Source organism: Danio rerio, chromosome 7, assembly GCF_052040795.2.
Source record: "Danio rerio strain M-AB ecotype USA chromosome 7, GRCz13ab, whole genome shotgun sequence".
Classification (NCBI taxonomy): domain Eukaryota; kingdom Metazoa; phylum Chordata; class Actinopteri; order Cypriniformes; family Danionidae; genus Danio; species Danio rerio.
This window is the reverse complement of record NC_141027.1, coordinates 51706251-51733901: the sequence shown is the minus strand read 5'-3', so window position 1 is coordinate 51733901 and position 27651 is coordinate 51706251. Positions and strand designations below refer to the sequence as shown.

Below are 27651 nucleotides of genomic sequence, written 5' to 3'. Positions count from 1 at the left end.
TGGTAAAAATGGGCCGCCTCGTTGCCAGAGTCTGGCAAGTGCGGTTTTGGAGGCAGGGTGCATTAAGTAACCCATATTTAGAAGTTGTAATACCCAACAGAAAGCTAAACTCAGTCACTGCATGGGTAAACAAAATAGGTACGTACGCACATTAGGTTAAGACACGATAAGTTGCTAATTTCGAAATGTCCTACTTTGTGGTGAAATGTGCTTACATTTTTGGGGGTAATCAGTGTTTAGCTAGCCTATACAACTCAACATTTATACTATTCAACAGTTTTGTTTAGATGACTAAAAAAAGAATTGGTTGGTCTGTATAATTTTAACAATATGACATCAGTTCGTGGCTAATATTTTGCCATTCCCTTTTCTGCTCAGCTGTCACAATTCTTTTTGTTAGTTTGCTATATTTTTAGACTATCTGCCTGAGTTTCAAAGTGATCGGAATGGGGAAGAAAGATGCAGTAATAAGTGAAATGATGCATTGTCAGACTCAAGCAGGTAAGTTAAACCTGATATACTGGAAGTTTCATACACAACCTTCCCTAGAGTTTGCAGAGAATGGTTGGTTAACCAGAAATCTATCCAGTGTCAGTTCTGTGGGTGAAGATGCCTGAAAGTCAGATGATAACGGTTAGACTGATAAATGCAATATCAAATCACAATATGTGCACACCACTAATATTTGTTTCAACTGTAAAATTGTTTCAGCTGAGGTCTGCAAGGCTGCAGTTTGCACAAAGCACCAAAAAAGGAAAAGGTTTGCCTGGTCTGCCTTTTTGTTGTTGTTGTGTTGCAAAATGTACTGGATAAAGACTGGACTGAATCTCCTCTAAGAAATTACAGTTGTTTGGGTCAAGTAAGAATTATTTCACCAGTATCCTCACCTTGGCTCAGGCATTTATAATCTCAGCCTACTATGTGCGTATTAGGCATTAGCAGCAATGTGTCCTCAGGCTTCATGCATCTTTTAATAGACACACCATGCGTATCTAAAAAGCAAAAAAGAAAGGGGGGGAAAGCCTGTTTATCTTGGAGTCAAATTTATTTAGGCTGTTTATATATTTGTTTATTTATTTGCTTATTTGTTTATTCACATTTAGACACATGTCAAATTGTCTAAATGTCTACAATTCTTCAGATTTTTGTATGCTTTTTTTTTTTTTTTTGCATATGATAAAGTAAATCCTGAGCCTCCATTTGCTGTAGCAGCATCCAGTGCGCAATGGTTCTAAATGGAGTCTGAAAGCTGATTTCGTCGACATGTTAGTGCCATCTGCTGGTCACTTCTTTTTTAAACATTACGAGCAACAGTTTGATGCATCAGAATTTTTCCCCCAAAATTGACTAACAGAATTTATATATATATATATATATATATATATATATGTGTGTGTGTGTGTGTGTGTGTGTGTGTGTGTGTGTGTGTGTGTGTGTGTGTGTGTGTGTAAATGTATGTATTTTTTAATGAATGTATGTAAATTTAAACATTTCTGTCAAATGACATTTACAAGGGCCCTACGCTTATTGAAAGTTATTGAAAGCACTTTCAGACAAATGGATTTAAGGCCTGGACAGTACTGTTTCAGTTAAATTGAAATTAAGTTTGTTATTTCTATGCTATTTCAATCAATAATTGTTCTGTGCTTCTGTCTGAAAACTGAAAAAAAAAAAAAAACGAAATTCCTAAATTAAAAATATAAAATTTAAATCTTGTACAAGAACTATGACAAATAATGGACATTTTATCAATATTTCAGAAACTGCATTTAATTATTACCAATATTGTAATATTTACAATATTATCCTATTTAATAATTATGCGTTATCCTGCTGGAAATAGCCAGATGGACATGGTCAGCAACAATACTCAGGTAAGCTGTGGTGTTGACATGTTGATCAATTGGTACTAATGCGCCCAAAGCGTGCCAAGAAAAAATCCCCCACACCATTAAACCACCACCACCACCAGCCTGAACTGTTGACACAGGGCAGGATGGATCCATGCTTTCAAGTTGTTTAGTGCCAAATTCTGACCCTACCATCCGAACGTCGCAGCAGAAATCGAGACTCATCAAAACAGGGAATGTTTCTTCAAATCTTCCATTGTCCAATTTTGCTGAGCCTTTGTGAATTGTAGCCTCAGTTTCCTGTTCTTAGCTGACAGGAGTGGCTCCTGGTGTGGTCTTCTGCTGCTGTAGCCTATCTGCCTCAAGGTTGGACGGGTTGTGCGTTCAGAGATGCTCTTCTGCAGACCTCGTTTGTAACGAGTGATTATTTAAGTTACTGTTGCCTTTCTATCAGCTGGAACCAGTCTGACCATTCTCCTCTGGCGTCTGGCATCAACAAGGCATTTGCGCCCACAGAACTGCCGCTCACTAGATATTTTCTCTTTTTCTGACCAATCTCTGTAAACCCTAGACATGGCTGTGTGTGAAAATCCCAGTAGATCAGCAGTTTCTGAAATACTTAGACCAGCCTGTCTGGCACCAACAACCATGCCACATTCATAGTCTCTATAATCACCTGTCTTGGGTTGAGAATTTGGACAGGTGTACCTAATAAAGTGGCCGGTGAGTGTACAACGGTGCTTGATTTAAAATGAACAGTGCTTTAAAAAGTCCTTGAAAGTCTTTGAATATGGTGTTCATGAAAAAGTGAGAACCCTGAATTTAAGGAGAAACTTGCTTAATTTTGACTTGGGCTTTCTGAAAACAAGACATATGTTTAATTCTCTAGAAAATGCTTTTAAGATTTATTTTTGAAACGAACATGTAAGATATATATATATATATATATATATATATATATATATATATATATGTATATATATATATATATATATGTATATAAAAATCTATTTTACCAGCCTTTATTTTTAAGAGTGTATAATATGAATACTCAGATATAGCATGCATTAGTGACAGCTCACTAAAATACTACGGCTCCACATGTTTGCAAACTAAAGGAATATTCACAGATTTCTCCTGCTGGTCTGATCTTCATGTTTTTCCTCCACTTGGTGATTTGCAGTTCCTTTGAGCAGTAGTTGGTTGGCGAGGTCAGGTCTCCCTGCACGGGTCAGGCAGTGGGCCAGTATGGGGCATTTCAGAGAGGAGGAGGGAAGGCCTCGTCTCCACGCCGTCAGAATGTGAAAGGCCTGCTGTGAGAGGCTGTGTGGAGCTCGCAGCCGAGCGATCTGGACCGAAGAGCGACGGAGACGGAGAGACAGAACCAAAAGGGCCGCATCATCCTCGGTGAGCTCCTCACACAGCCATGATAACAGCTCATCTGACAGAGGCTCTGGAAGAACACACACACTCTTAGCCAGTAATGCATTACAAGTTACTTGAGTCACATAATAATATTACTTTTCTAAGTAATGAGTATTGCATAACTTTTAGAAAATTAAGTAATAATGTTTGAGATACTCTTTAAAAAAAAATGTAATGCGAGCTTTAAAAAAATAAATTGCTGAATTAATGTAGTCATGTTGAATCGTAGAAACAGACAGTAATGAAGATGGCAGGCCAGACCCTTGAATGTCTGCATCGATGAGAAGGAAAAGGGGATTGTCTCAATGGACAGTAATATTACTTCACTAATTAAGAAAAAAAAAAAAAAAAGTAAACACATTGCTTTAAACTTTTATTAACTGATTATATACAGCATATACTGTACAGCTTTAGGGTCAGGAAGTTTTCAGAAGATAACATTTTCATACGTTATTATTTTGGTAGGTGTAGGTTATACAGTGCATTGTTAATTGCAGAGGTCTTCTATTAAAAAAAGAAGAAGAAAAAACTCTGCCTGAAAGAGACAGAAGTTTTGAAAGAGATCAAGCCTCAGCCATGTAAGATAAAGTCATTCAAACATAATGTAATACATTACTTACCATAAAAAGTAACTAAGTAATGCAACTAGTTTCTTTTTTTGGGATTAGCTCAATATTGTAATCCATTATTTTCAAAAGTAACTTTCCCCAACTCTGCTTCTTAGCATAAACACTCAAAAATGATGTTTGCTGTTTGTTCAAACGACTTAAAATGAGCTGAAACAACACAAATATTAAGTTTTTTTAATCCACTTATATTTGTAAAAACTAATTTAATAAAACTAACTTAATTCCTTCATGTTGTCCTAACACAAATTGATTGTGTAGAGCCCAGCATTTTCATCAAAAGCATCAAGGATTTGTTAATTTTTATAGCAAATTTAAAAAAAAAAAATCCTAATGAATGGACACACCACCGTGTCATCAAAGAAAGCTTTTTGAGGCTTTTTGTGGTATATTTTTAAAGAGAATGACTTATAAGGCTTGTGGCAGTATCAGATGTTGCTGCAATTAATTGAAACGTGAAACTGAAATCACGCTATGTGGTATTATCACAATATTGACCTGAGCTGGAAAATAAATTACTTTAACAGGTATAATAACCAAAAATACTTGTATTTTTCTTTCGTACCGTATACACAAATAAAGTACAACAGATAACACCTTTACAGTAAAGTCTCATTAGTAAAATGTTAGGTAATGGATTAAAATCAAGTGAGAAAAATCCAGATTTACTACAGTAACTGTTAATGTTAGTAAAAAAACTGAATATTATTAGTTATTAAATCCATTCAATAAAATAAATGACTTGTACACAGACTACAATTAAGATTTTAACATGTTGTACGAATGTTATTACAATTTGAACAGTTAATGAATAAAAGGTTTTGCAGTTTTCATTGTAACTTTAGTTAAATTATTTATGTTGTGTACACCCTTGAAAATACAATCTTAATATATTCTTAGGGACACTAAAAGTTTAACTAATAAATAGTTATCCATGGTATTTTGAAGTGCCTAAGATATCAAAATCATGCTTATTATCATAATATATTGAATTACTGAGTATTGACATATATCTCAAGACCCTTATTTCTTGGCCACGATCATTTTAAAGCCTTGTGAAGCTGTTTTTCATAGCACTAAGCACATAAAAGTCATCACAAAAAGAAAGAAAAAATCTCTTTGAGGAAAAAGTATTTCCTTAAAAATTACTTATTTTGTTTTGACTTGAAGAATAGAAATTTACTTCTTGAATGAGTTCTAAAGTAGCTTCACAAAAGGTGCAAATGTTTACAATAAATGCATCACATTTATAAAGGTTATCTTATATACTTTGCTATCTCTACAGATGGACAATTAAACAAAATATTTACACCTCACTAAATAAAACTGTGGCAAAGCTTCCCTCCACTCCTTTATTTACTGTAGATTTGATCATTCTCCACTTCTTTCCTTTCACTCATTGTCCTCTCCAGCTAACTAACCAAGGAAAATCATATCCAAATTGTGTCACTGAAATGTCTCAGTGTGACTGCCTTGTGCAATGGTCTAATTCATAAACAAATCAAAGCAATCCTTGACCCAATACAGAAGGTGTGCCCGCATCTGGTCGACCCTACATTCAAAATCATTCCTATTGCACTCTATACAAATTCCCATTGTCATTTCAAACACCTTTACATAGATTTCTGACTTGGTCTGGGTATTTAAGGAAATGTGTCAAGAGGCACAGTGCCATTCTGTATTCAGAGCAGCCTATAGTTTGGAGTTATTCAGCTCCATATGTATATCTGGACTCTTTGGCTATTCATGTCTAACTCTTAGATTCATTTGAGTTGTTGATGTAGTGCATTTATCTTTTCTGAATCATTTATTATAATTGGCATACCCTGTTGGAAAAAATGTATGGCAAAAACTCTATTTGAAACTCGTGTAATAATAATTTGACTACAAAACATATTTTGATAGAATGTATATTTTATATTTTAATACCAGGAAATTTTTTGAGGAAAATGTTTTAATAATTAGGAAAATGGAATTTTAGAATATCATCGATCAAATTGGCAGATCTAATATGACTTTGTGTCAGTGTTATTTGTGTACAATGCCTGATTATTAACCAAAATTCTGAATTTTGATGTATTTTAGAACGTTAAAACATGAATGTATATCAAGTGAATATCATCAATTTGTGAGGAGAAGTTTTCTAAAGCATCAAAAAATATAACCTGAAAACGAATGGGTGTCTATGGACCCCTGCTGGATATATGTGGACATTGTCCTTTCTTTTTTTAACAATAATTTTTTTTTTTTCTCTAACCTCAGATGCTTTTATTTTATTTCTAAAATATAAAGCAATGTCCAGAAACCTAGGTCAGAACTCGAGTGACCTTTATAATAAAAAAAAAAAAGATAATCCAAATGATGGAGTAGTTGCGTGTTTGTGCATTAAATGGATTACAAAGTATAAAATATCCACACAGACACTGCATGCAAAGTTAAGAAGTGACTAAAATTGATACAAAGTGTATCATATATGAATGAATATTTCTCTAAGTAATTGGTCTTTAAATGTTTGGTCAGGGGGACCTAAAGGAACCTAACTCTGATTCTTTTTCTTTCTGGGCTGCTCTAGGGTTAAGAAAGTTGTGATTGCAAATTATATATTGAATACTTAATAAAAGTGTTGCCATGAAAATAGCCAATGCTGTGAACATGGCATTTAAACAAATAAATGAATAATATGTTTACAAAAAAATTCTGATCGTTTGATTTATCCTGTTTTAAAAATTATTGATTGTATAGAGTTTGTTGTATCATTGTTACTACATTTTTACTGCTTCATCTTGGGTAACAAAGTTAAGTCAAGTTGAGAATTGTTTATAACACCTGTATCTTAAGAGTCTGGTGAACATTTATATTAGTTTAAGTGTATTTAGGTGGATATCGATGATTGCAGTCATGACCCCTAATATTGCCTTTAGTTCAAATGTGTAAATCCAAGAGGACTAATCAAAACTACTTCAGAATGAGCAACCATAGGAGCAGCCATTGGACTTAAAATCAAGACTGATGAGTATGTGACCCTGAGGTACACCAACGAGATCAGTAATAAATAAGCAATAAAGAGGAAATGATCGATAATAAATTTAAACCAAAACTTTAAGTGATAATAAAATGTAGTATGCCAATATAATAAATGAATTCAGGTTAAACATATTTTGTGCTCTGAAAAGGCTGAACATGCAATAAACCTTCACCTACCAGTGGACACAGACACCATCATTGGATCAAACTATTTGACCAAATCACCCCAATTTTATCTTCCTTACACTGGCTGTCTGTTAAGTTTCGTATTGATTTTAAAATATTGTTTCTTACCTATGAAGCTTTAAATAATCTAGCTCCTGTTTATCTAACCAACCTTCTGTCTCGCTACAATCCAACCCACTCTTTAAGATGTCAAAACTCAGGGCTTCTGGTAGTACCTAGAATAGCAAAGTCTACTAAAGGAGGTCGACACTTCTCATTTATGGCTCCTAAACTATGGAATAGCCTTCCTGATAATGCCGAGGCTCAGACACACTCTTGCAGATCAAAACTAGATTAAAGCACACTTCTCTTGTCTTAATGCACCAGACATTTTGTTAGAAATACTTATATGCTTTACATGTTTTTGCATTACATTTTTGCATCTCTTGTTCAAATACACTATGAACAGCAGCTACACTAATTTATTTATTTATTTATTTATTTATTTATTTATTTATTTTCTACCTGGGGATACTCATCCTGAGATCTCTAGAGCAGTGGTTCTTAAACTGTGGTACGTGTACCACAAGTGGTACGCGGGCTTCCTTCTAGTGGTACGTGGAGAAATACTGAATAATGAAAGAAGAAAAAAAATACACTTTTAAACCTTTGACACGAATGATTACACTGATTTGATTAGCACTGGCTGTATTCTGAAGCATACAATCACATTGGTGTGCTTAGAATGTTTACTTTAGAAATTGTGCAACACCACTGATGTGATCCAAGCCTGAGCACCTGCTGGTGACCTACTCACACCTGCAGTTTCTCCCCGATGGACATCCAGTGTTCGCCAGCCTCCGGCTCCTAGACTGCAGCTCTGCACAAGAAGTTTGGCCAAAGGAGAAATGGTCGTGACCAACTGAGCCTGGTTTCTTGCAAGGTTTTTTACATTCTCTTTCATCAATTAGTGAAGTTTTGTTTTTCGCCACTGGCTTGATTGGTTTGGGACTTGTGGAGCTGCGCATGGATTTGCTCTTCAGTGTTTGGACTTTCAGCAGTAAAAATTAAACCACACTGAACTAAACTGAAATTTTGAAAACTGGATTGACAGTTTGAATTTACTATAACTTATATGTTAAGTTGCTTTTTGATCTACACTGTACAATCTACACTGTAAAAGCGCTATAGAAATAAAGATTAATTGAACTGAATCAAACTGAATAGACAGAGTTGACTAAATGATCAGGAATTTTACATTTTTGACCGAATACAGCCATTCAGAAAGATAATTTGAAGAATGATTTAGGAAAAATATTTGACATACCTGTTTGGCTTGGCTGCATTAACTTGATCCTCACAGGCTGAAAGACTGTTCTAGCTCCCTATAACAAGCAAAAAAACTACTTGACTCCAAAACAACTGAAAAAAAAAACATGTCTAACCAACTAGGGGTTTTGTCTTGTTTTCCAGTACAAATATATGAACGTCAAGATACTTGAAAAACAAGTTTACACACTATGCCTTGTTGAAGCCAGAGAAACGTAAAACAAAAAAAAAATGTTTTCCAGTATGCCATAAAGGCCTTATTGGTGTAGGGCTGTAAAGATGGTTGTCCTTCTGGAAGCTTCACCTCTCTCGACAGAGAAATGCTGGAACTCTTTCAGAGTGACCATTGAGTTCTTGGTCTACTCTCTATTAAGACTCTTGGTGATTCCAAACATCTTCCATTTATAGATGATGCAGGCTATCGTGCTTACTGGCTCACTTTTCTGCAGCTCTTGTTTTGTGCTTTAACAAAGTGTGTGCCTTTTGGCTGGTGGACTCCAATCAATTTAACTTGTTGTTGATACATGTATATATGTCAAACAAACCTCTTTCACATTATCTTGATGGAGCATTGTTGGTAGGATTTTGAGAAAAAATATTTAAATTCATTTTTGTAGAATGCTATAACTTAAATATGGAATGCACTGTATTTACACGTGAGTTTGATTATGAGACTTTTGATTACTATGAGACTTTCTGATAAATTTCCTAGTAGATTAGCGGTTTCTGAAATACTTAGACCAGCCCAACCATGCCACATTCAAAGTCACTTAAGTCACCTTTCTTCCCCATTCTGATGCTCGGTTTGAACTGCAGCAGATCATCTTGATCATGTCTACATGCCTAAATAAATTGAGTTGCTGCCATGTGATTGGCTTATTAGAAATTTGCGCTAACAAACAGCAGGACAGGTATACCTTATAAAGTGGCCGGTGACACTTGTGTACAACCACGTTCATATATGCTTATCTGTTACACCGCTGTTTTTGATTGATATAAAAGTTGGCATCATGTTATGATACTTTAGTGTATGCTTCAATCAGACATTTTGGTGCTGTCAGCTTTGTTGTTAAATCTTCACATATTGTGGCTAGTTGCCCTGTAAAAAGTGAGAAAGTACATTCATGCAGTTGTTGTCTCACAATAAAGCCCTCCAGTGCTTTACTCCTTACATAAAAAAAAAAAAACTAAATATGTTGTCATTTTGCTTTTCGAGTAGATGTTTAAGTCTTGCGTTTACCTTTGGCATAGTGATTGGCAGCCGGCAGACGGGTTCTTCTAGCAGACAGTCCTTCACGTATGCTCTGTCATCACTCCAGACCAGATGATCTTTGCTGACCTTGAAGAAACTGGCTACACCTTTGTAGTGCGGAGAGCTGTGGTTGCCGAAGGTGTCCACTTCTTTTAATGTCAAATACAACCGGTTCCTCCTTTGGTTGTGGAATGTGATTATGAGTGAATCTGTCTGTTCTTTGCTTATTGACTCTTTCACAAACATAAACACAAATACACACACATGGTGAATAATCTGGCATTCAAACACAGAACAATGAATGTTTCTATTGAGCAAGGCATTAGGTAAACGTTAAATTGATCAAATATAACGGTAAAGAGTTTATAATGTCGGAAAATGTGGACTTATATTTTTTCCTTTTGAAAAATGCTAAAAAAAAACTTTGTTTTAGTAAATATGTCAGGCAACACAACTATAGTAAAATATTGTGTTAAAATGTTGTTTAAATCAGATTTTTTTAAAAACTAAACTAATGGATCCTCTTCACAGGACTGCAATGACATGTTTAATGGTCATCATAAGTTTTCAATATTTTGATTTTTGAAAAAAACATGAACATTATAAGTATTGTAGGGATTATATCATCTTCGCATTGAATTACAAAAAAATAAAAATAAAAATCACTTGTTTTTAATGCAGAGTGTATGGGGACAGGACAGTAAATTTGACGTTGTTCTCCCTTCTGGCTGCCGTTATCAGTCTCACACAATTTTTGTCCTTTTTCTGAAAGTCTTGATAACACCATTGTGGAGTTTTTCTTTTATTATTTCAGCAAATAGGACTAAAAAACAAAAAACTGTTGCACTCTACCATTAACTGTGCTTTAGGTTTACCACTTATGACGACGTCGCTTCTGAGAAACCCAGAAATGTGAAAAAGGGTCCATTCTGTTCTTTTGAAAATGCTGGTAAAATGGTCTCATGTTTTTAATCAGTGTATTAGGCAACTCGACTATGGTCAAATATTGTGTTAAAAATGTGATTTAAAAAACTATCCCAATGTTGCATTTGTCCATATTTGAGTTAACACCGAGTTAAAACAAACCCAACATTATTAAAGTGTGGGTCTGAACTAATACAAAACTATTTATGTTAAAGATTAGTTAAGATTGCTGTTGTTGTTTTTTTACCAGCACAGGTTATGTTCCCGCTGAACCTGACCAGCAGCTGTTCTCCCTCCCTCATGGAAAGTTCAGATGAGGATTCTGGAGGACCACAGTAACCCTGATCCTGCAGTTCACACATAGCCCAGCTCGCATCTCTGCTGGACAGGGTCTCCACAACCACACTGCGGGGGTCCAGATGCTTATGATGCAGCACCACTGTCACTGAAAAGCTCTTTACAGCCTCTTCTAGTTCTTCAACTAACAAAGCCAGGCAGGAGGATTTTACAGAGGACTGAAGGCGAAGGACTATTAACCTACGGTTGGAAGAAGTTTTTAAAGGTAGAGCATATTTCTGAAATATTGTAAAGAAACATCTACAATGTACATGCATTGGTTTTGGATACCTTTCATAGCTTTCTGTTAGCTCAAAACAGACCAAGCTGTTCTGTAAGTTCTTTACACTGACTTTATCCAGAACCTTCCAGTGGTTCTCCATCCAGCCTATCAGAGCCAGCTGCTCTTTACAGCATTTATGAGTTTTTACTGAGGCACCATCAACCCTGTATCAAAACAAAGAAAGAAAGAAAAACACTACTTTCTGTACCAAATCATTTTAGTATCAATATTACTCGACAGAGTAATGATTGTTTTGCAACTATTTACTTAAAATGAGCTGAATCAACACAATTCTTGTGGTATTTTGAGACAACTTAATTGTTTTGTGTTTAATACACTTAAGTTTGTAAAAACTATTAAGTTAACCTGATCTATTTGTGTTGGTGCAACATTAAGACATTTTTACAGTGTAGTAAACATTCATTCAGCATATGCAGCATATGTTTTACGCAGCGGATGCCCTTCCAGCTGCAACTTATCACTGGGAAACACCCATACTTTATTTACACACATTCACTACAGACAATTTAGCTTATTCAATTCACCTGTACCGCATGTCTTTGGACTTGTGGGGGAAACCGGAGCACCCGGAAGAAACCCACGCGAATGCAGAGAGAACATGCAAACTCCACAAAGAAATGCCAACTGACCCAACCGAGGCTTGATCCAGCGACCTTGCTTTGAGACAAGAGCGCTACCCACTGCGCTACTGCATCACCCGTGTTGTAAACATTTCTAGTAAAATTGTTATAGTAATTTTTTCAAATCATGCTAAAGAAAGAGCTAAATAATTGATAAAAGATTGAATTCAATGTGAAATTGTGAACTGTAAAACTACAAATACCAAAAAATTGCTTTGTTCAATGTAAAAAAAAAAAACTATGCTAAAAGTTAGGTGAACTCAATATTAGATTGTATTATGCAGCACACAATCCAATGAGCTTCCAAAGTACATTGCTTGCGACTGTGAAACATTAAAACTAGTTAAAATGTGTTTTTTTTTTATTTGTTAGTGTATAATATTTTGTCATGTTGGAATTTTAAATGAAAATATCTAAATTAATACAATGTACACTCAAATGGGTGTACTCAAAAATGTATGTAATTAAACTTAAAGAGCATCTATTTTACACCATTTTCAAGATTTAAGAAAAAAATTGTCTCCAAAATGTGTCTGTAAAGTTTCAGCTCAAAACACCCGTCAGATTATTTATTATGCCTTTCTGAACATGCAGATTTTCAACTCTGAGCACACTGTAGCTGTGCTTGTTTGTTGTCTGTCTGTCTCTTTAATGCAAATGAGTGGGTTGTCCCCGCCTACCATTCCCACATTACAAAGTCGTAGATGTCGCTCTGATGGATGTAGCCTTCACCTGCTGCGTGTCACGTAGATAAACAGTACATTGACAGACAAGAATGAAGCAGATCTCCCCTACTAAAGTTAGAACTTTCCCAGTGTTTATTTGATGTATTTGTTAAGTCTCTCTGCAATGATGAGTCACACACACACATTCAGCTTTGCAATGTTTTTGCATGGCATATGTGGCCAGGATATACATTAATATACACTGCTATATGGATAATAGCTTTGTTAATGTACAAATTAAATCTGGTTTAACACCCACAAACTGGGGTTGAAGTCTTCTTTTAGTATCATAAAGACACCATGCAGCTGTGATGATGAATTGCATGGCAATTTTACTGTCTTTACTTTATTACAAACATGTTTTTAAAAAATTAGAAACTTGTAACACTCATTCCCGAAGTGCAGCTGATCAGAGAGAGCTGAACAGATCTTTTACTCCTACGTCATGTTGTGGTGGGCCTCAGAATTGCAGGAATTTGGATCCTATTGTAACGTCAGGAAATAAAAAAAATATTATATCACTATATATATATATATATATATATATATATATATATATATATATATATATATATATATATATATATATATATATATAAACACACACACACACACACTTTTTTAATACAAGATTATTTCTAAAAATTACTACAAATGGAGTTGTTTTTGCATCTAAACTATTAAAATAATTAAAGGCAATCAGTTTCTTAATAGTTTCACTCAACTTGTTGGGTTTTACAGTGTGAAGATGCATTTTCCTCTAAAAAATAGCCAAATAATGTTTGTTTTGAAGTATTTTACCAGCATGTTTTACAATGTGAACTGGTTCATTCATTCACTGGTTGTGTATATTTGGAATAGTTACGATAAAAAAATAAGTATATAAGGACATATTATATAAAATAAAACATTGTAAGAATCTATAAGTAGTGGTAGCTATGTCATTTCCAGTAAATTGTATGTTACCTCATCAGCTGTGGAGAGAAAGCGTTTGATGCGAGAGCAGGTCTGTCAGCATCTTCTGCAGCTTTCCTCTTGTCGCAGATTGGAGGACAGGGCAAGCTGATTGTCAGTGGTCGTCTGAGTTTAAGGCTTGATGGATGGCTGAGGTAAAGCAGGGGGGTTGAGGTAAGAGCTTCACGATAAGAGTCATTTTTGGATTTTAGAGATGATAAAATAAAGGCATCCACTGGCTGTACCTGAGGAGGCAGAAGAAAGCCTAATGTTAAGTGAGGCAGCCATGGCATTAAAAAAAGGCAAAACTAATTCCCCTGTGGTTCCCTTAAGACTTTCCTTTGAGTATTTTAAATTCATAATAATGTCTGTGGTGAATGTAACTTGGATGTTTTTGTATAACGTAAATATAATAACCAAAATGTGCTAAATTTATAAGTGTAATTTTTTTATTAAGATTTTTGAGCCACATGAAAGTAAACATAAATACACCTTCCATTGATGTATTGTTTGGACATGACAATATTTGGCTCGGAAACAAATGTTTGAAAATCTGGAATCAGAGGGTTAAAAAGAAAATACAAAGAAAATCAACTTTATGTAAAACAAAATGAAGTTATTGACTGTATATGAAGTGCTTACCAATGCACATTACTAATCAAAAATTGAGTTTATAAAAACAAATAAAAAACAAAAACAAATAAAACAAATAAGATATAATAATATCAGATGTGGGGCGAGGCAGTGGCAGAGTAGGTAGTGCTGTCGCCTCACAGCAAGAAGGTTGCTAAGTCGCTGGTTTGAACCTCGGCTCAGTTGGCGTTTCTGTGTGGAGTTTGCATGTTCTCCCTGCCTTCGCATAGGTTTCCTCCGGGTGCTCCGGTTTCCCCCACAGTCCAAAGACATGCGGTTCTGGTGAATTGGGTAGGCTAAATTGTCCGCAGTGTATGAGTGTGTGTGTGAATGTGTGGATGTTTCCCATAGATGGGTTGTGGCTGGATGGGCATCCGCTGCGTAAAAACTTGCTGGATAAGTTGGCGGTATATTCCGCTGTGGCGACCCCGGATTAATAAAGGGACTAAGCCGACAAGAAATGAATGAATTAACAGATGTACTGTGAAAATTTCCTTGCTCTGTTAAACATCATTCGGGAAATATTGAAAAAAATTTAAATAATTCAAAGGGGGGCTAATATTTCTTTAACTGTATATATATATATGTGTATGTATATATATATATATATATATATATATATATATATATATATATATATATATATATATTGAGCTTATGAACGATCAGTCAGAGCAGAGTTGTTTAGAATTATTCTATGTTTGGTTTATTGACCACTCCAAGAAACAAAAATGGTCACTGTGATGGTTTCTTTTTTACAAACAACACTTTAGTTTGCAATGCAGTGGCACAGAAGGTAGTGCTGTCGCCTCACAGCAAAAAGGTCGCTGGTTCGAGCCTTGGGTCAGTTGGCGTTTCTGTGTAGAGTTTGCATGTTCTCCCTGCGTTCGCATGGATTTCCTCCGGGTGCTCTGGTTTCCCCCCACAGTATGGAATGGCATCCGCTGGATAAAAACGTGCTGGATAAGTTGGCGGTTTATTGGCGACCCCGGATTAATAAAGGGACAAAGCGGACAAGAAAATGAATGAACACTTTAGTTTGTTAAGTGTGGAAACAGTTGTGTAGACGAAATAAGACACTTTAATTCTCCAAACTTTAAACATTTTCATGTGTTCAGTGCTCTATTAATCAACAGTATTCATTTTAGTTTTTCTGTTCACTGAAATCAATTTGAGGCAGATATAACCCTTAATGGACCCTGCTTCACAACCATTTATAAACTAGGCAATCATTTGTAATTGTGTTTATGTTGGAGGTTGAGGAAAGGTGGCTTTATAAGCAGCTTCATTGTAATGCAACAGAGCCTGCAATTCTTTTCAGAGCCAACATTTAAATTAAACAAATATTTTTAGAGATGTGCTGCAAGCAGACAGAAATCTCACTCTGCTGCACAAAACAAATATCATTTTATTTTATTTTTTTATCTACATTTTGTTTATGTAAGAGCTGACAAGGCCATTTCTAAACATAACATATGTCTTACAGTATTGTCTTCATAAAGTACTGTAGCTTTGTGAAACAGCTGACATATGCGTCTTGTTATTGCAAATGGATAGTTCACTGATTCATTCATTCATTTTCTTTTTGGTTTAGTCCCTTTATTAATCAGGGATCGCCACAGTGGAATGAACCACCAACTTATCCGGCACTTGTTTCACGCAGTGGATGACCTTACAGCTGCAATCCAGTACTGGGAAACACCCATACACTCTTGCATTCACACGCATACACTACGGCCAATTTGGCTTGTTCAGTTCACCTATTGACCTTATTCTTTAATGTAGAAGTGTGCTCGTTTTCGCGATTGTTTTAAAACTTCAGATTCAGTTACCAATGGGAGAAATGACTAGGAATAATAAACTGCAAATAACAGTCAAACTACTCACTCTACAAACAAGTGTGTCCATGACTACACAGACAAAGTAGAATAATATAATAAGAAGATGTTTTTAACGTCTAAAAATAAATGAAAGTGAAGTCTCGAGCCAAAAAGATTCAAGTGGCTGTGCCCACTCGTACATGAAGAATAAGGTGAATAGCGCATGTCTTTGGACTGTGGGGGAAACTGGAGCACCAAAAACCCACACCAACACTGGGAGAACATGCAAACTCCACACAGAAATGCCAACTGGCCCAGCTGGAGCTCAAACCAGTGACAACTTGTGAAACAACTGTAAAAATACAGTGTCACAAAAATGATGCTAAATTGGTGTGTGTAAGCTGTCTCCTATCTAGACTTTACCACATACTTGTGCTTTTCGCTTCAAGTTCGTGTCCTACTTTGCTGTCATTTAACCAATAGCATCTCTGCAACAGAGTGATATCATGCCTCACACGTTGTTGTTTCTGTGTGAAGTCAAGAAAGAGGTCTATTTCTGTGCCACCACATAACTATAGATGTGTTAAAAATATTGAGAACATATATATATGTGTGTGTGTGTGTATATATATGTGTGTATATATGTATATATATATATACATATATATATATATATATATATATATATATATATATATATATATATATATATATATATATATATATATATATATATATATATAAAACATCCGATTCCGATCAAGTCTTAAACAGCGTGATCGGGCCCGATTTGCGATCAAGTGATCGGATCTGGACATCCTTACATTTAAACCAAACTGTTTTAAAACCAAACTTGGAGTTTTTGACAACCATGTTTTTTTCATAAGTCTACTAGTCTGGTGTAAGATTTTTGAATCTTTTTGCTTGTAACTTCATAATGGTCTTAAAATGCTTGAACCCTGAAAATTGCTGCCTGCAGCTATATTTATAAATTGGAGTTCTGATGCATTTACAGGAATTAACTTACATTAAACATAAGGTGAGTAGTACTGGTTTATTTAGCCTGATTGAAAAGAAATTGTAAATTTACCATGACTTGAGCAACAACTGGAGTGATGAAGGATCCAGGCAAGTAGTCAAGGCATATCCTGGAGTCCACACTCAGTTTGAGAGACAGTCCTGCCTTAGACACTGTGAAACTCTCTGTCCTCAAACGGGACAGAACTGCAAACACGCCGAGAGTATACACCCGCACTACCGCAAATGAACCCTGAGGAGAAAAAAAAAAGACAGGAAATACACACCACCATTAAACACCTTAAATTCATTTATTCATTCATTTTCTTTTTGGCTTAGTCTCTTTATTTATCTGGGGTCACCACAGTGGAATGAACCACCACCTTAAAATCAATCCAAATAAAAAGAAAACACACATATAATGTAATCTTTTTAAGGACATAGTTCTCACTCAAAAGTAAAGATTTTGTCACCCTCATGTTGTTCCAGGTGGCAGTAGCAATTCCCTTAGTGCAAAAAACAAACAAACAAAAAATAATAATAATAATTAACATAAAAAAATTAAGACCACTTTCTATACCCCTAGTTATTGGTGTTAACCTGGGATTTGCTATCTTAAAATGTCAGTTTAAGTCTCAGACCGGAATAGAAATTAAGATATTTTGTATAAACTCTGAGGCCGTACTCACACTATGTACAGTTGCCTTGAACCGGGCCAAAGCACGCTTGTCCCCTCTCCCGTCTCCCCTGACGACCCGCACTTACATTATAATCGCGCGCTTATCGATGTTGCGCTGTTCAGTAAGCGCTCTCGTAATAATAAAGTAATCAGAAAGTCCTCGTGCTGCAGGAATGAGGAGGTCTGCTAAAGGTGCGGAGCTGTCGTGCAGTGAGGTATCTGCGTCTTAAATAAACTACGGCAGTTTGCGATCACTGAACAGTAAGAATGATTAATAAATCCATATGAAACAGTCCCTTAAAGTCACGTCTCGCTTTCAGTTTCGGGCTTTGGCGCGTTTTGCACACCACAAGCGTACTGCACCAAAAGCCCATGTGAACTGCCAAAGCCCATGTGAACTGCACTCAGGCACACCTCTTCCAACCGGGCCAGGGCCGGCCAAATGAACCGTGCCTGGGCCCGATTCAGCGCACTTACACTTCTCAAACGATCCGGGAAACAGGCCTGGGCACAGTTCGGATAGCATAGGCCCTGAGAGCTTCCTGTTTATTCACAGACAGCAGCAGACTCAAATCATTCAAAGTCCAGAACAATTTCAAAAAACATCTTCAAAACAGACAATTATGACTTCAGTAGGTCAATCTGAATAAGATCAAGATACAAAAATACTTTTGTGCTCACATAGAAGTAAAGCAAAAATAACGATTTAACAATTTCTTCTCCTCATCGTTGGTGCACATTCACCCTCTTCCCTCCTCCAAAGTCTCGCTCCTTCCTTTCATAGCCAAATGAAGCTCATTACTCTCATCAGTCACTGAGACCCTTTTGATTGCCAAAGCAGGTTCTAAATCATCAGTTCTGCTTTTACTGGATTTCTCTGCTGCTTTTGAATACAGCGAATCATCAGGTTCTCCTCTCCTCAATTGGAATTGGCAGTGATATACAAAGCACATTAGCTGGTCAGAGGGGTACATCAGGAATTAGTTATTGGTGCCCTTCTATTCTCAATGTGCACCACATTGCTACAACATATCATCCAATAATAAGGTTTCTCTTATTACTGTTATGACAATGACATATTTAAAAATATAGCTATATTTCTTTTCAGCCAGGTGATCCATTGGCAGCTGTCTGGAGGACATCTGAACATGGATAAAAGACCATCTCCTGCAGATTAATCTGGCAAAAACAGAACTTCTTGTCTCAAAATATCAAAAATCTATCCCTTGGCACATATTTACAATGAGCCTACTGTAGATTGCTTATGCATGTGTGAAACAAGTTGAGGGTGGGAAAATAATGGTAGAGTTGTAATTTAATCCTTTAAACATCTCATAACACACATAAAAGCAAAATAAGTGTATTATGGAAAATTAAAAGAGCTTTATTACAGACCCGCTGTCCTTCAAAGAACCCTTCAGTGGATAAAGGTGTGACATAGCTGACTCTTTGTCCTGGATCCACCACTTTCACTATGATCTCTCTGTAATTCCCACGGTAATTGGCCTGGAATGGCACTGCTACGGTAAGTGGGAAGGGACATTTAACATGGCTGTAGGTTTGTATGCGGAGGACGGCACTAAGCAGCTCTTCTGATCCAGACACCATCAGAGAACTGAGACCGTCCACCACCTCACAGCTCAAGACACTCACTACATCTGCTGAGGCCATCATATAGCAGAGTTTAGGAGACTTGGAGGATCCGCCTCTGTCTGCAAGTCTGAAAAATTTCCAAACACAGTTGTTTAAGGTAATAATAGGATTAGTTCTTTATTAGTTGTATGCAAAAATAAATTAATAGCTTATTTAAAAACAAGTATGAAATCCTGTATTAGACACATGAATCAAATCAGCAGTATACTTCTTGTTTAATTTCAGTAAACCCCGAATATTGCTTAAAATAACAGAAAACAATTATGCTCAACCACTGTTTAAACAGCCCCTATTATGGATTTTTGAAAATGAGCTTCCATGTAGAGTGTAACACAGCACTAAGTGAATGAAAGCATCCAGCTCAGGGTTAAATCTGAAAATGCGCCATGTTTAAAACTATTGATACTTTAAAATAAAAGATTCGACTCAGAGTTGTTTAAATGATTCATCGTTTGTCTGGATCTTTTGCCTGTTCATATTAATTCGTAACTCAGCAATTCGCAACTTTTTGCTTTAGCGGCTAATTCGTATGAATTCGTACGCAGTGGCGTAGCGGACGGGCCAATAATTATAAATTCGGCAATCGCAATAATCAAACTCTTGGGAACAACTGTGGTCAGAACCAAAGTTCACAGGTCTGTGTTCTCTGAACACCTCTCATTCTGATTGCTTTCCGCCGAACCGCGACATAGCTCATACTATAAAGTTAACTTGATTTCAACTCTCCTCGACGATCACACGTTCACGCTCACGCTCCTCGATGTTTCACGTTGCCGGTTCTCATTGAAAATGATTGACTTCTGGCTGCTTTGATGCTCTCGCCGCTTTCGGTTTGTGATCACTCCTCAGTTTGTGAAGGCTTCCCCGCGTTGTCGCTCAACCCCGCCTCCCTTCCCCGCTCCTCAATTTGTGATAGCTACCCCGTGTTGTCTCTTAACCCCCCCCCCCACCTTCCTTTCATCAGGGGGCCCCGTCAGTGATCCCTGCATTTTAAAATCGTACATTTTTGTACGACTAAACTCGTAGAAAATAGCCACTAAACTGACAAAACTTAAAATACTTACGTTTCCTCGTAAGATCAGGCTGGTGGGACTGATCATGACTTAAGATTAGTGAACGTTCTGGTGATTAGTCCAATATTCTACCCTGTAACGGGGCATTTGTCGGCCGTTTGTAAAAGCAAGTATCAGAAAAAACTATTGATGTATGGCACTTTGTCAGACCTTAACAGGAACTTTATCATTACACAGTTCATGGATCAGTTTTCTTCCTCCAGTTCACAAGTGTAAGTGCGATTAAAATGGTTGCCTCCTTGTTTTTCTCTAGCTTGCAAAATATGTATTTAATTGTGTTTTGTGACTTGTAATCACTCCACATGGCTTGTACTATATCTGATTAACTCTTAATATTCTCATATCGCATCTAAAGCCGCGTTGAAATCGCGAAGCATGCCGATTACTTTACGGATTTAAATGTGTTTGTGAGTTTGCAATCCACTGCTGTTTGTCGCTGCTACGACCACCATCAGCTTTTACTACACATATGCAGCAGTCAATTTTGAAAATAGTTCAGCTTTTGCCACTGTGTGGATTAATACTGAAAATGTGTCACTGTTTTTACTTATGGTGAAGAATGGAGTAATATGCTGCTGTTAATCTGCATTGATTTAAAGCACTCCTGCTTTGGGCTCACATATACACCCTGCAGTCTGACTACTTTAACAATGTCATTGGAGTCATTAGACCAATCAGCACAGATTAGCATCGAGCTAAGGTAAGTTTGAGAACAAATGAATCGCTGAACAAATCAGATCAAATAAATGCATATTATAAGACAATGAAAGTGTTGCATGCATATCAGCCTGTTGTTGCAGACCCCGAAACCAAAATATAACCTTTTTAATGCATAATAGGGGCTCTTCAAAGGTCAAGGTGACTGCAATATAGAATTTAAAAATCTGCAAACTACTATTATGCAAAGGGATTTTCTTAATGTTTCATTTATTTAGAGGAACAAATATGCTTAAATGAGGGTAATATCTGTTTGTTTTTTGTTTGTCTGTTTGTTGTGATTGTATTTTTGTTCATATACCTAAAAGTCTTTTTAAAATTGTGCTAACTAACTAACCAAAAAACTAACTACACTTTCAATTCATTTTTAAAACCTGATATGGGGCAAAAACAGTGTGATTTATTGACTTATCTACGTAAAAGTGTTTTAAATGTCCATTTATTTATTAAATTCGTCATTAATTTTATTGTTTATTATGATTTATGTTTAAAACTATATTGAATGGAAAAGCCAGTTATGCATAATTCATTTGTGATAGTAATTTAGTTAAAAAAGTTAAAACATGATAAAAATTGATATTTAAATATAATAAGAATTCATTGTGATTGTATTATCTAAAATGCATAATTTAATAATTGATACAATTTAAAAACATTTACTTTGGTATTTTGGCTTCCGACAGCAATATGTCATGAGGTCATTAGTTCATACGTTTAAGTCAGATTGCAGTTATGAATGTTGGAAGCATTGTAACTTTGTATTTTTGTTTGCATTTCTTCAGTAAACCTTTTTAAAAAGAAGATTCGGTCTTGCGTTTTTACAAATACTGGTTGTTGGAATAAAAGCTGCAAAAGGTGGTACATAAGGATTTGCACGAAAGGTGTGCCACTACATTGAATGCAAAATCTATTTTTAAATTTAAGTTATCATTGATTAATTGAATGATTGACTGACTAATTAAGCAATTTAATGACTGATTAAATGATTTACTGACTGACAGATAATCAGTCTGTCACCCAAGTTCTTGTTAAGCAAGCATGGAAAAAAGAGGGAGATGGGAGATTAAGTTAGATTCAGTTATTCTAAAAAAATTAGAATCACATTATAATTCAAATGCGAAGTTCTACTTTGTGCATAATGCATTTACTTTGTGTATTTAATATGCAGTTCTACTTTGTTTGCGGTTTTGTCTCAATAACACCGAACACAATATATATATATATATATATATATATATATATATATATATATATATATATATATATATATATATGTATATATATATATATATATATATATATATATATATATATATATATATATATATATATATATATATATATATATATATATATATATATTAATATATATATTGTATCATGGTTTGGATGACGTGAAGCCAAATTTGAAAATTTGATAATTCTTGATAATACTTATTTTGCCTCATATTTGTTGATTATATGCAATTGAAGGCAAAATGATTAGCCCTACTGTGAAATTGTTATTCATTAAATTTTATTAAATGCTGTTTAACGGAGATAAGATTTTTTAAACACATTTCTGAACATAATAGTTCAATAACCAATAATAATAAAATAAACAAATAAAACTTATTTATTAACTTCTTTTGTCTTCTCCATGATGACAGTACATGCTTATAAAATGTTGTTGTTTTTTTCAAAAAAAAGATTGGCTCGATGGCTCAGTGGTTAGGACTGTTGCCTCACTGAAAGAAGGTTGCTGGTTTGAGCCCCGTCTCTGTCAGTTGGCATTTATGTGCGGAGTTTGCATGTTCTCCCTGTGTTGGCATGGGTTTCCTTGACAGTCCAAAGGCATGCACTATAAGTGCACTATAAGTGAACTGAATAGACTAAATTGGAAATATAGTGTGGCATCATCTGTTTAAAAATGAACCGAAATCCCGTACTTTCTACAAATATACCCTTACGGAAACAAATATAAGGAAAACAGAATCGGTCCAAGAATAGAACCTTGCAGTACTCCACATATATATAGTGTCAATAGAAACTGAATTGGAAATGACGTTAATTTAGTCAGTTGTGAACTGAGGTGAGCCGGTCTAAGGCTTGAAACTCCAGTGCTGAAAAGGAGTCCCACTCCGGCCCTGAATGAATTAATAAATAAATGTTTTCTTTTTTTATTATTATTAGCTCACCTGTTTATTTTACCCCAGGCATCGGGTTATAGTTTGATTGTATAACTAATTTAATTTCTCTCATTTTTATTTTGTTTTATTTGTTCATAATTGTTGTGAGATGTATATTATTGTACTAGGTTTGTACATATTTTCAAACTAAAAAACATGTTATCAAACTATTTCATAACTAACAAGAGGCAATTCAATCATAACTTGATGTTAACAGCTATAATAACAATATTGATTAATTTGTGGCTCTTTCTGAATTGTCAGAAGCTATAGAAATTAAAGTAAAACAGGAAACACATATAGACCATTGTTTTTGTTTACACCCCTAAATGGTTTATACATTTTTTTATTTTTTTCATTTGGTTTGTTATGGGGTTATTTTTGATTATTTGTATATCTGACATTTCTCAGTTCGTTTGTAAAACATTAAGTTAGATTTGAGTTTTGTATTTTAAAGGTAAAAAAAAGAAGATGTAGTCCAAGTGAATGGATTTTGAAGCATTCATATAGCTTGAGTGCCCTCTAGCGAGTCTGGTGGGTATTCATATAAAGACCACAACACTTTTGTTTTATTTTCATTCATTCTATCATTTTCTTTTCGACTTAGTCCCTTTATCAATCTGAAGTCGCCACAATGGAGTGAACTGCCAAACCATCCAGTATACATTTTACTTAGCGGATCCCCTTCCAGCCGCAACCCATAACTAGGTAACACCAATACACACTCATTCACACACATATGGACAACTCAGCCCACCCAATTCACCTATAGCGCATGTCTTTGGACTTGTGGGGGAAACCGGAGCTACCGGCGGAAACCCTCACGAACACGGGGAGAACATGCAAACTCCACACAGATACACCAACTGACCCAGCCGAGGCTCGAACCAGCGACCTTCTTGCTGTGAAGCGCCACCGTGCAGCACTTATTTTATTTTATTTTATTCAAACTACAGAAGAAGAGCAATATAACAGGTCATACTTTGAAAAAAATTCCTTGCTCTGTTAAACATCACTATACAATATTTGAGAGACAGCAGGAAGGCCAATACTGTATGAGTAGTCTTACCCAACAGTGACCAATGTCTGCTTTAGCTTTTCACCCTCCTCTCCTTTACTTTTCTCTCTCTCCTCTCCTTCTTTTTCTTCATCCACTTCATCATTCACATTCAGACTCTCCACAATATTTTCATCCACTGACTCTGTTCTTGTATGTGAGATCTCATCCCTCCTATTTCTCTCATCCTTAACCACAGTACAGCTCTTGACTGCATCTGTAGGATCATCTGTGAGCCTTATAGACTGAATGTTTTCAAGGCTGTGATCCTCATGAAGCTGCTCCAGCGGTTTAGTTGTGCTACTGGATTCTGTTTTCATGTTTTTCGCAGTTTTCAGAGGTCCAGAAATGGTTGGATCATCTGTCTCTTCACTGACTTCGGAAAGAAAAGCAATCCCAGCGTCGAGCCTCCTGCTCATCACACTGAACTGATTTATGATGGCGTGGACGTCTTCCAGAACATGAAGAATCACATCTGTCATGTGGTCTTGGAAGAAGTGTGATCCATAGGAAGCATCTGAAAATATAGAATATGCACAGTAAATCTGGACATGATAAAACAAAAAACTGTTGAATGGTTTATTTTTTCCTTTACTTTTCATTAAGTGGACTAAAGAAGCTTAAGGAAAATGTAAAAGGATCATGTTTTCAAGGACCAAAACAATATTTTATGCCCCAATTTATCCGTTTAATTTTATTTTGTCCTTAATTGGTCGCTGTTTTGCAAAGATTAAAAGTTTCAATCATGCGTTTTTAATCACTTCTAGAAGAGATATACAGTAAAGTGCTGATCAGCGTAACATTGGTTCATTGCAAGAGCTCTTGTCATTAAAAACAATAGTTAAATTACAATGTAATTGTAATGTTACAAGTTAAAATAAACAGTCAATTCAGATCTTTAATTTTTGCCACTATTTAAACATCTATGTTCTAATCTCATCAATGTTCTACTATGGATCACTTCATTTAAAAAATATATAATAATACACACATACACATACATATACATATAGACCCTTCCTATGAAATAATAATTCCCTTCTTAATTTCTTTGTAATACATTTGCTTGGAAATAAAAAGTTTAGTTTTAGTCTTTTAGATACTTTTTAGAAGACCAAACATTTTCGATCAAAAAAATAAATAATAATAATAATAATATACATTCACTGGCCACTTTATTAGGTACACCTGTCCAACTGCTTGTTATTGCAAATTTCTAGTCAGCTAATCACATGGCAGCAAATCAATGCATTTAGGCATGTAGACATGGTCAGGATAATCTGCTGTAGTTCAAACCGAGCATCAGAATGGGGAAGAAAAGGGATTTAAGTAACTATGAATGTGGCATGGTTGTTGGTGCCAGACGGGCTGGTCTAAGTATTTCAAAAACTGCTGATCTACTGGGATTTTCACACACAACCATCTCTAGGGTTTACAGAGAAAGGTCCGAAAAAGAGAAGTGAGTGGCAGAGCGCCATGTCATAAAGTGCAAATCATCTCAAACTGAGATAAACATGACTTACTTGAACATGACAATGAGTTCACTGTACTCAAATGTCCTTCAGTCACCAGATCTCAGTCCAATAAAGCACTTTTGTGATGTGGTGGAATGGGATATTCCAGCCAACAAATCTGCAGCAACTGTGTGATGCTATCATGTCAATATAGACCAAAATCTCTGAGAATATTTCCAGTAACTTTTTGAATCAATGCCACAAAGGATTAATGCAGATCAGAAGGCAAAAGGGGGTCCAACCAAGGGCACTAGTAGAAGGGGGTACTAGTAAAATAACAACGTGGCCGGTGGGTGTATGACATGCACTTTAGACCAAGCAGAAAAGAATGTTTAGATTTAGCGCCATCATGTGGTTATATGATAAAATACGTTACAATAATAACTAAAATCTTACCATTTAAAATACATTTTCACTTGAATATTTTTTTAATGTCTTTTTTTTTCAAGATAGCAAATGTGACCCTAGACTACAAGGCCAGTCTTATTTTGCATCAGTATATTTTTGACTATAGCCATGCATATATTGCATGGGTCAAGATTAATATTTTTTCATGCCAAAAATGATTATGCTCCATTAAGATATTTTTATACATTTTCAACTGTAAATATATGTCAACAAACAACACAAAAAATTTTTTTGATTAGTAATGTGCATTGCTAACCTAATTTGGACAGCTTTAAACAGTTTTTCTCATAACAAATTATTATAATGTGTTAATTTGATCAGTTTCTTCAGGAGCACAGTCCAATGGCTTGCACTGTATGAATAAAATAAAAAAAAAATTGCACATAGTAAATCAGTGTGTGCAACGAAAGTGTGTGGGTGTTTCCCAGTGCTGGGTTGCAGCTAGAAGTAATAAGCGGTTTATTCCGCTGTAGATACTGAGTAAGTAATTTGGTCAAGAATTCATTTTTTAAAATAAATTATTGTCAGTGTTCAAAACTGATTAATATTTTTATAACAACATTTTTTTTTAATTATAGGATGCTACACAATGTCTATAACATTAGATTAGTCAGTACCAAAGCCAAAACTAGAGCTTATCAAAGAAAAAATTATTTACAATCACGGTCCATATATATATATATATATATATATATATATATATATATATATATATATATATATATATATATATATATATGTGTGTGTGTGTGTGTGTGTGTGTGTGTGTGTGTGTGTGTGTGTGTATAATTAAATATTAAATAAATAAATAAATATTAATAAATAAAATATTTTTTATTGCATTTTTCATTTAATTTTTATTTTTCATGAATGCTTTGAAACTAGTTTGTGAAAGAGAATCAGAGAGTTTGTAAATAAGGATCTCTCAGCACTCACCCACATCAGCTGTTGTTGGCGGCTCTGCATCTGGAAGTGTGTGTGCCAAATTCAAGCACATCCTCTGCTCAGTGAGTGTGTTTGCTGTAGAGCACAGAATCTCTCTCAGCTCACACACTCTCTTGCATTGAAGTTCGCCGAATATTTTGAGGACCTGTAAAAGCGCTGTATGAAGTCCAGCTGAGTCTCTACAGCCATTAGAGAGTCTCTCATGTTCTGCTGCTTCTCTTTCTTCCTCTGGTTGTAAAAGTCCTTTCAGTTCTTCCACGGCTTTTTCTAAGAGCCTGAGCAGTTCATGATCTCGCGAGAGGGAATCTACCATATTTTCAAGTCAGTTCACTGAGAGCTTCAAAACAAAAACTGAAGATTTGATTGCTAGTCTTGAATTATCAGATGTTTTTCTCTCTGTCTGGCCTTTTCTCTCACAGTAAGTCTAGTATTT

General features: G+C 35.5%; 1 protein-coding gene and 1 long non-coding RNA gene across 6 annotated transcripts; one reads left to right on the top strand and one right to left on the bottom strand.

Moving 5' to 3' along the window:
• The first annotated feature begins 17 nt into the window (after positions 1-17).
• On the top strand, positions 18-11567 carry LOC137496216 (uncharacterized). 3 transcript variants are annotated; one of them, XR_015496219.1, is made up of 4 exons: positions 18-138; positions 417-501; positions 3034-3257; positions 10846-11567. It is a non-coding gene; the product is annotated as an uncharacterized LOC137496216 (long non-coding RNA). The 3 variants fall into 3 exon arrangements; XR_015496218.1 differs by having other exon boundaries at positions 401-501; XR_015496220.1 differs by lacking the exon at positions 417-501.
• dthd1 (death domain containing 1) lies at positions 2739-27651 on the bottom strand. 3 transcript variants are annotated; one of them, XM_087261797.1, is made up of 10 exons: positions 27210-27651; positions 24364-24868; positions 19079-19403; positions 17078-17257; positions 13547-13779; positions 11223-11378; positions 10843-11132; positions 9660-9904; positions 8418-8475; positions 2739-3303 (listed from the first exon to the last, which is right to left on the bottom strand). In XM_087261797.1, the coding sequence occupies exons 1-10, from the start codon at positions 27529-27531 to the stop codon at positions 2975-2977; spliced, it is 2643 nt and encodes an 880-aa protein (XP_087117923.1). In that variant the 5' UTR covers positions 27532-27651; the 3' UTR covers positions 2739-2974. The 3 variants fall into 3 exon arrangements, with proteins under 3 accessions (XP_087117923.1, XP_087117924.1, XP_087117925.1); XM_087261798.1 differs by lacking the exon at positions 2739-3303 and adding an exon at positions 4468-7970; XM_087261799.1 differs by lacking the exons at positions 2739-3303; positions 8418-8475; positions 9660-9904; positions 10843-11132; positions 11223-11378 and adding an exon at positions 12644-13063.

What these genes read in the sequence shown, in the direction of transcription:
- dthd1 (XM_087261797.1), bottom strand. Translation starts at nt 27,531, where the DNA reads ATGGTAGATTCCCTCTCGCGAGATCATGAACTGCTCAGGCTCTTAGAA. An exon ending in GCCAACAACAGCTGATGTGG is followed by an intron (nt 24,869 to 27,209) that starts GTGAGTGCTGAG and finishes CTATATTTTCAG; the next exon opens with ATGCTTCCTATGGATCACAC. An exon ending in GGTTCTTTGAAGGACAGCGG is followed by an intron (nt 17,258 to 19,078) that starts GTCTGTAATAAA and finishes TTTTCTCCTCAG; the next exon opens with GGTTCATTTGCGGTAGTGCG.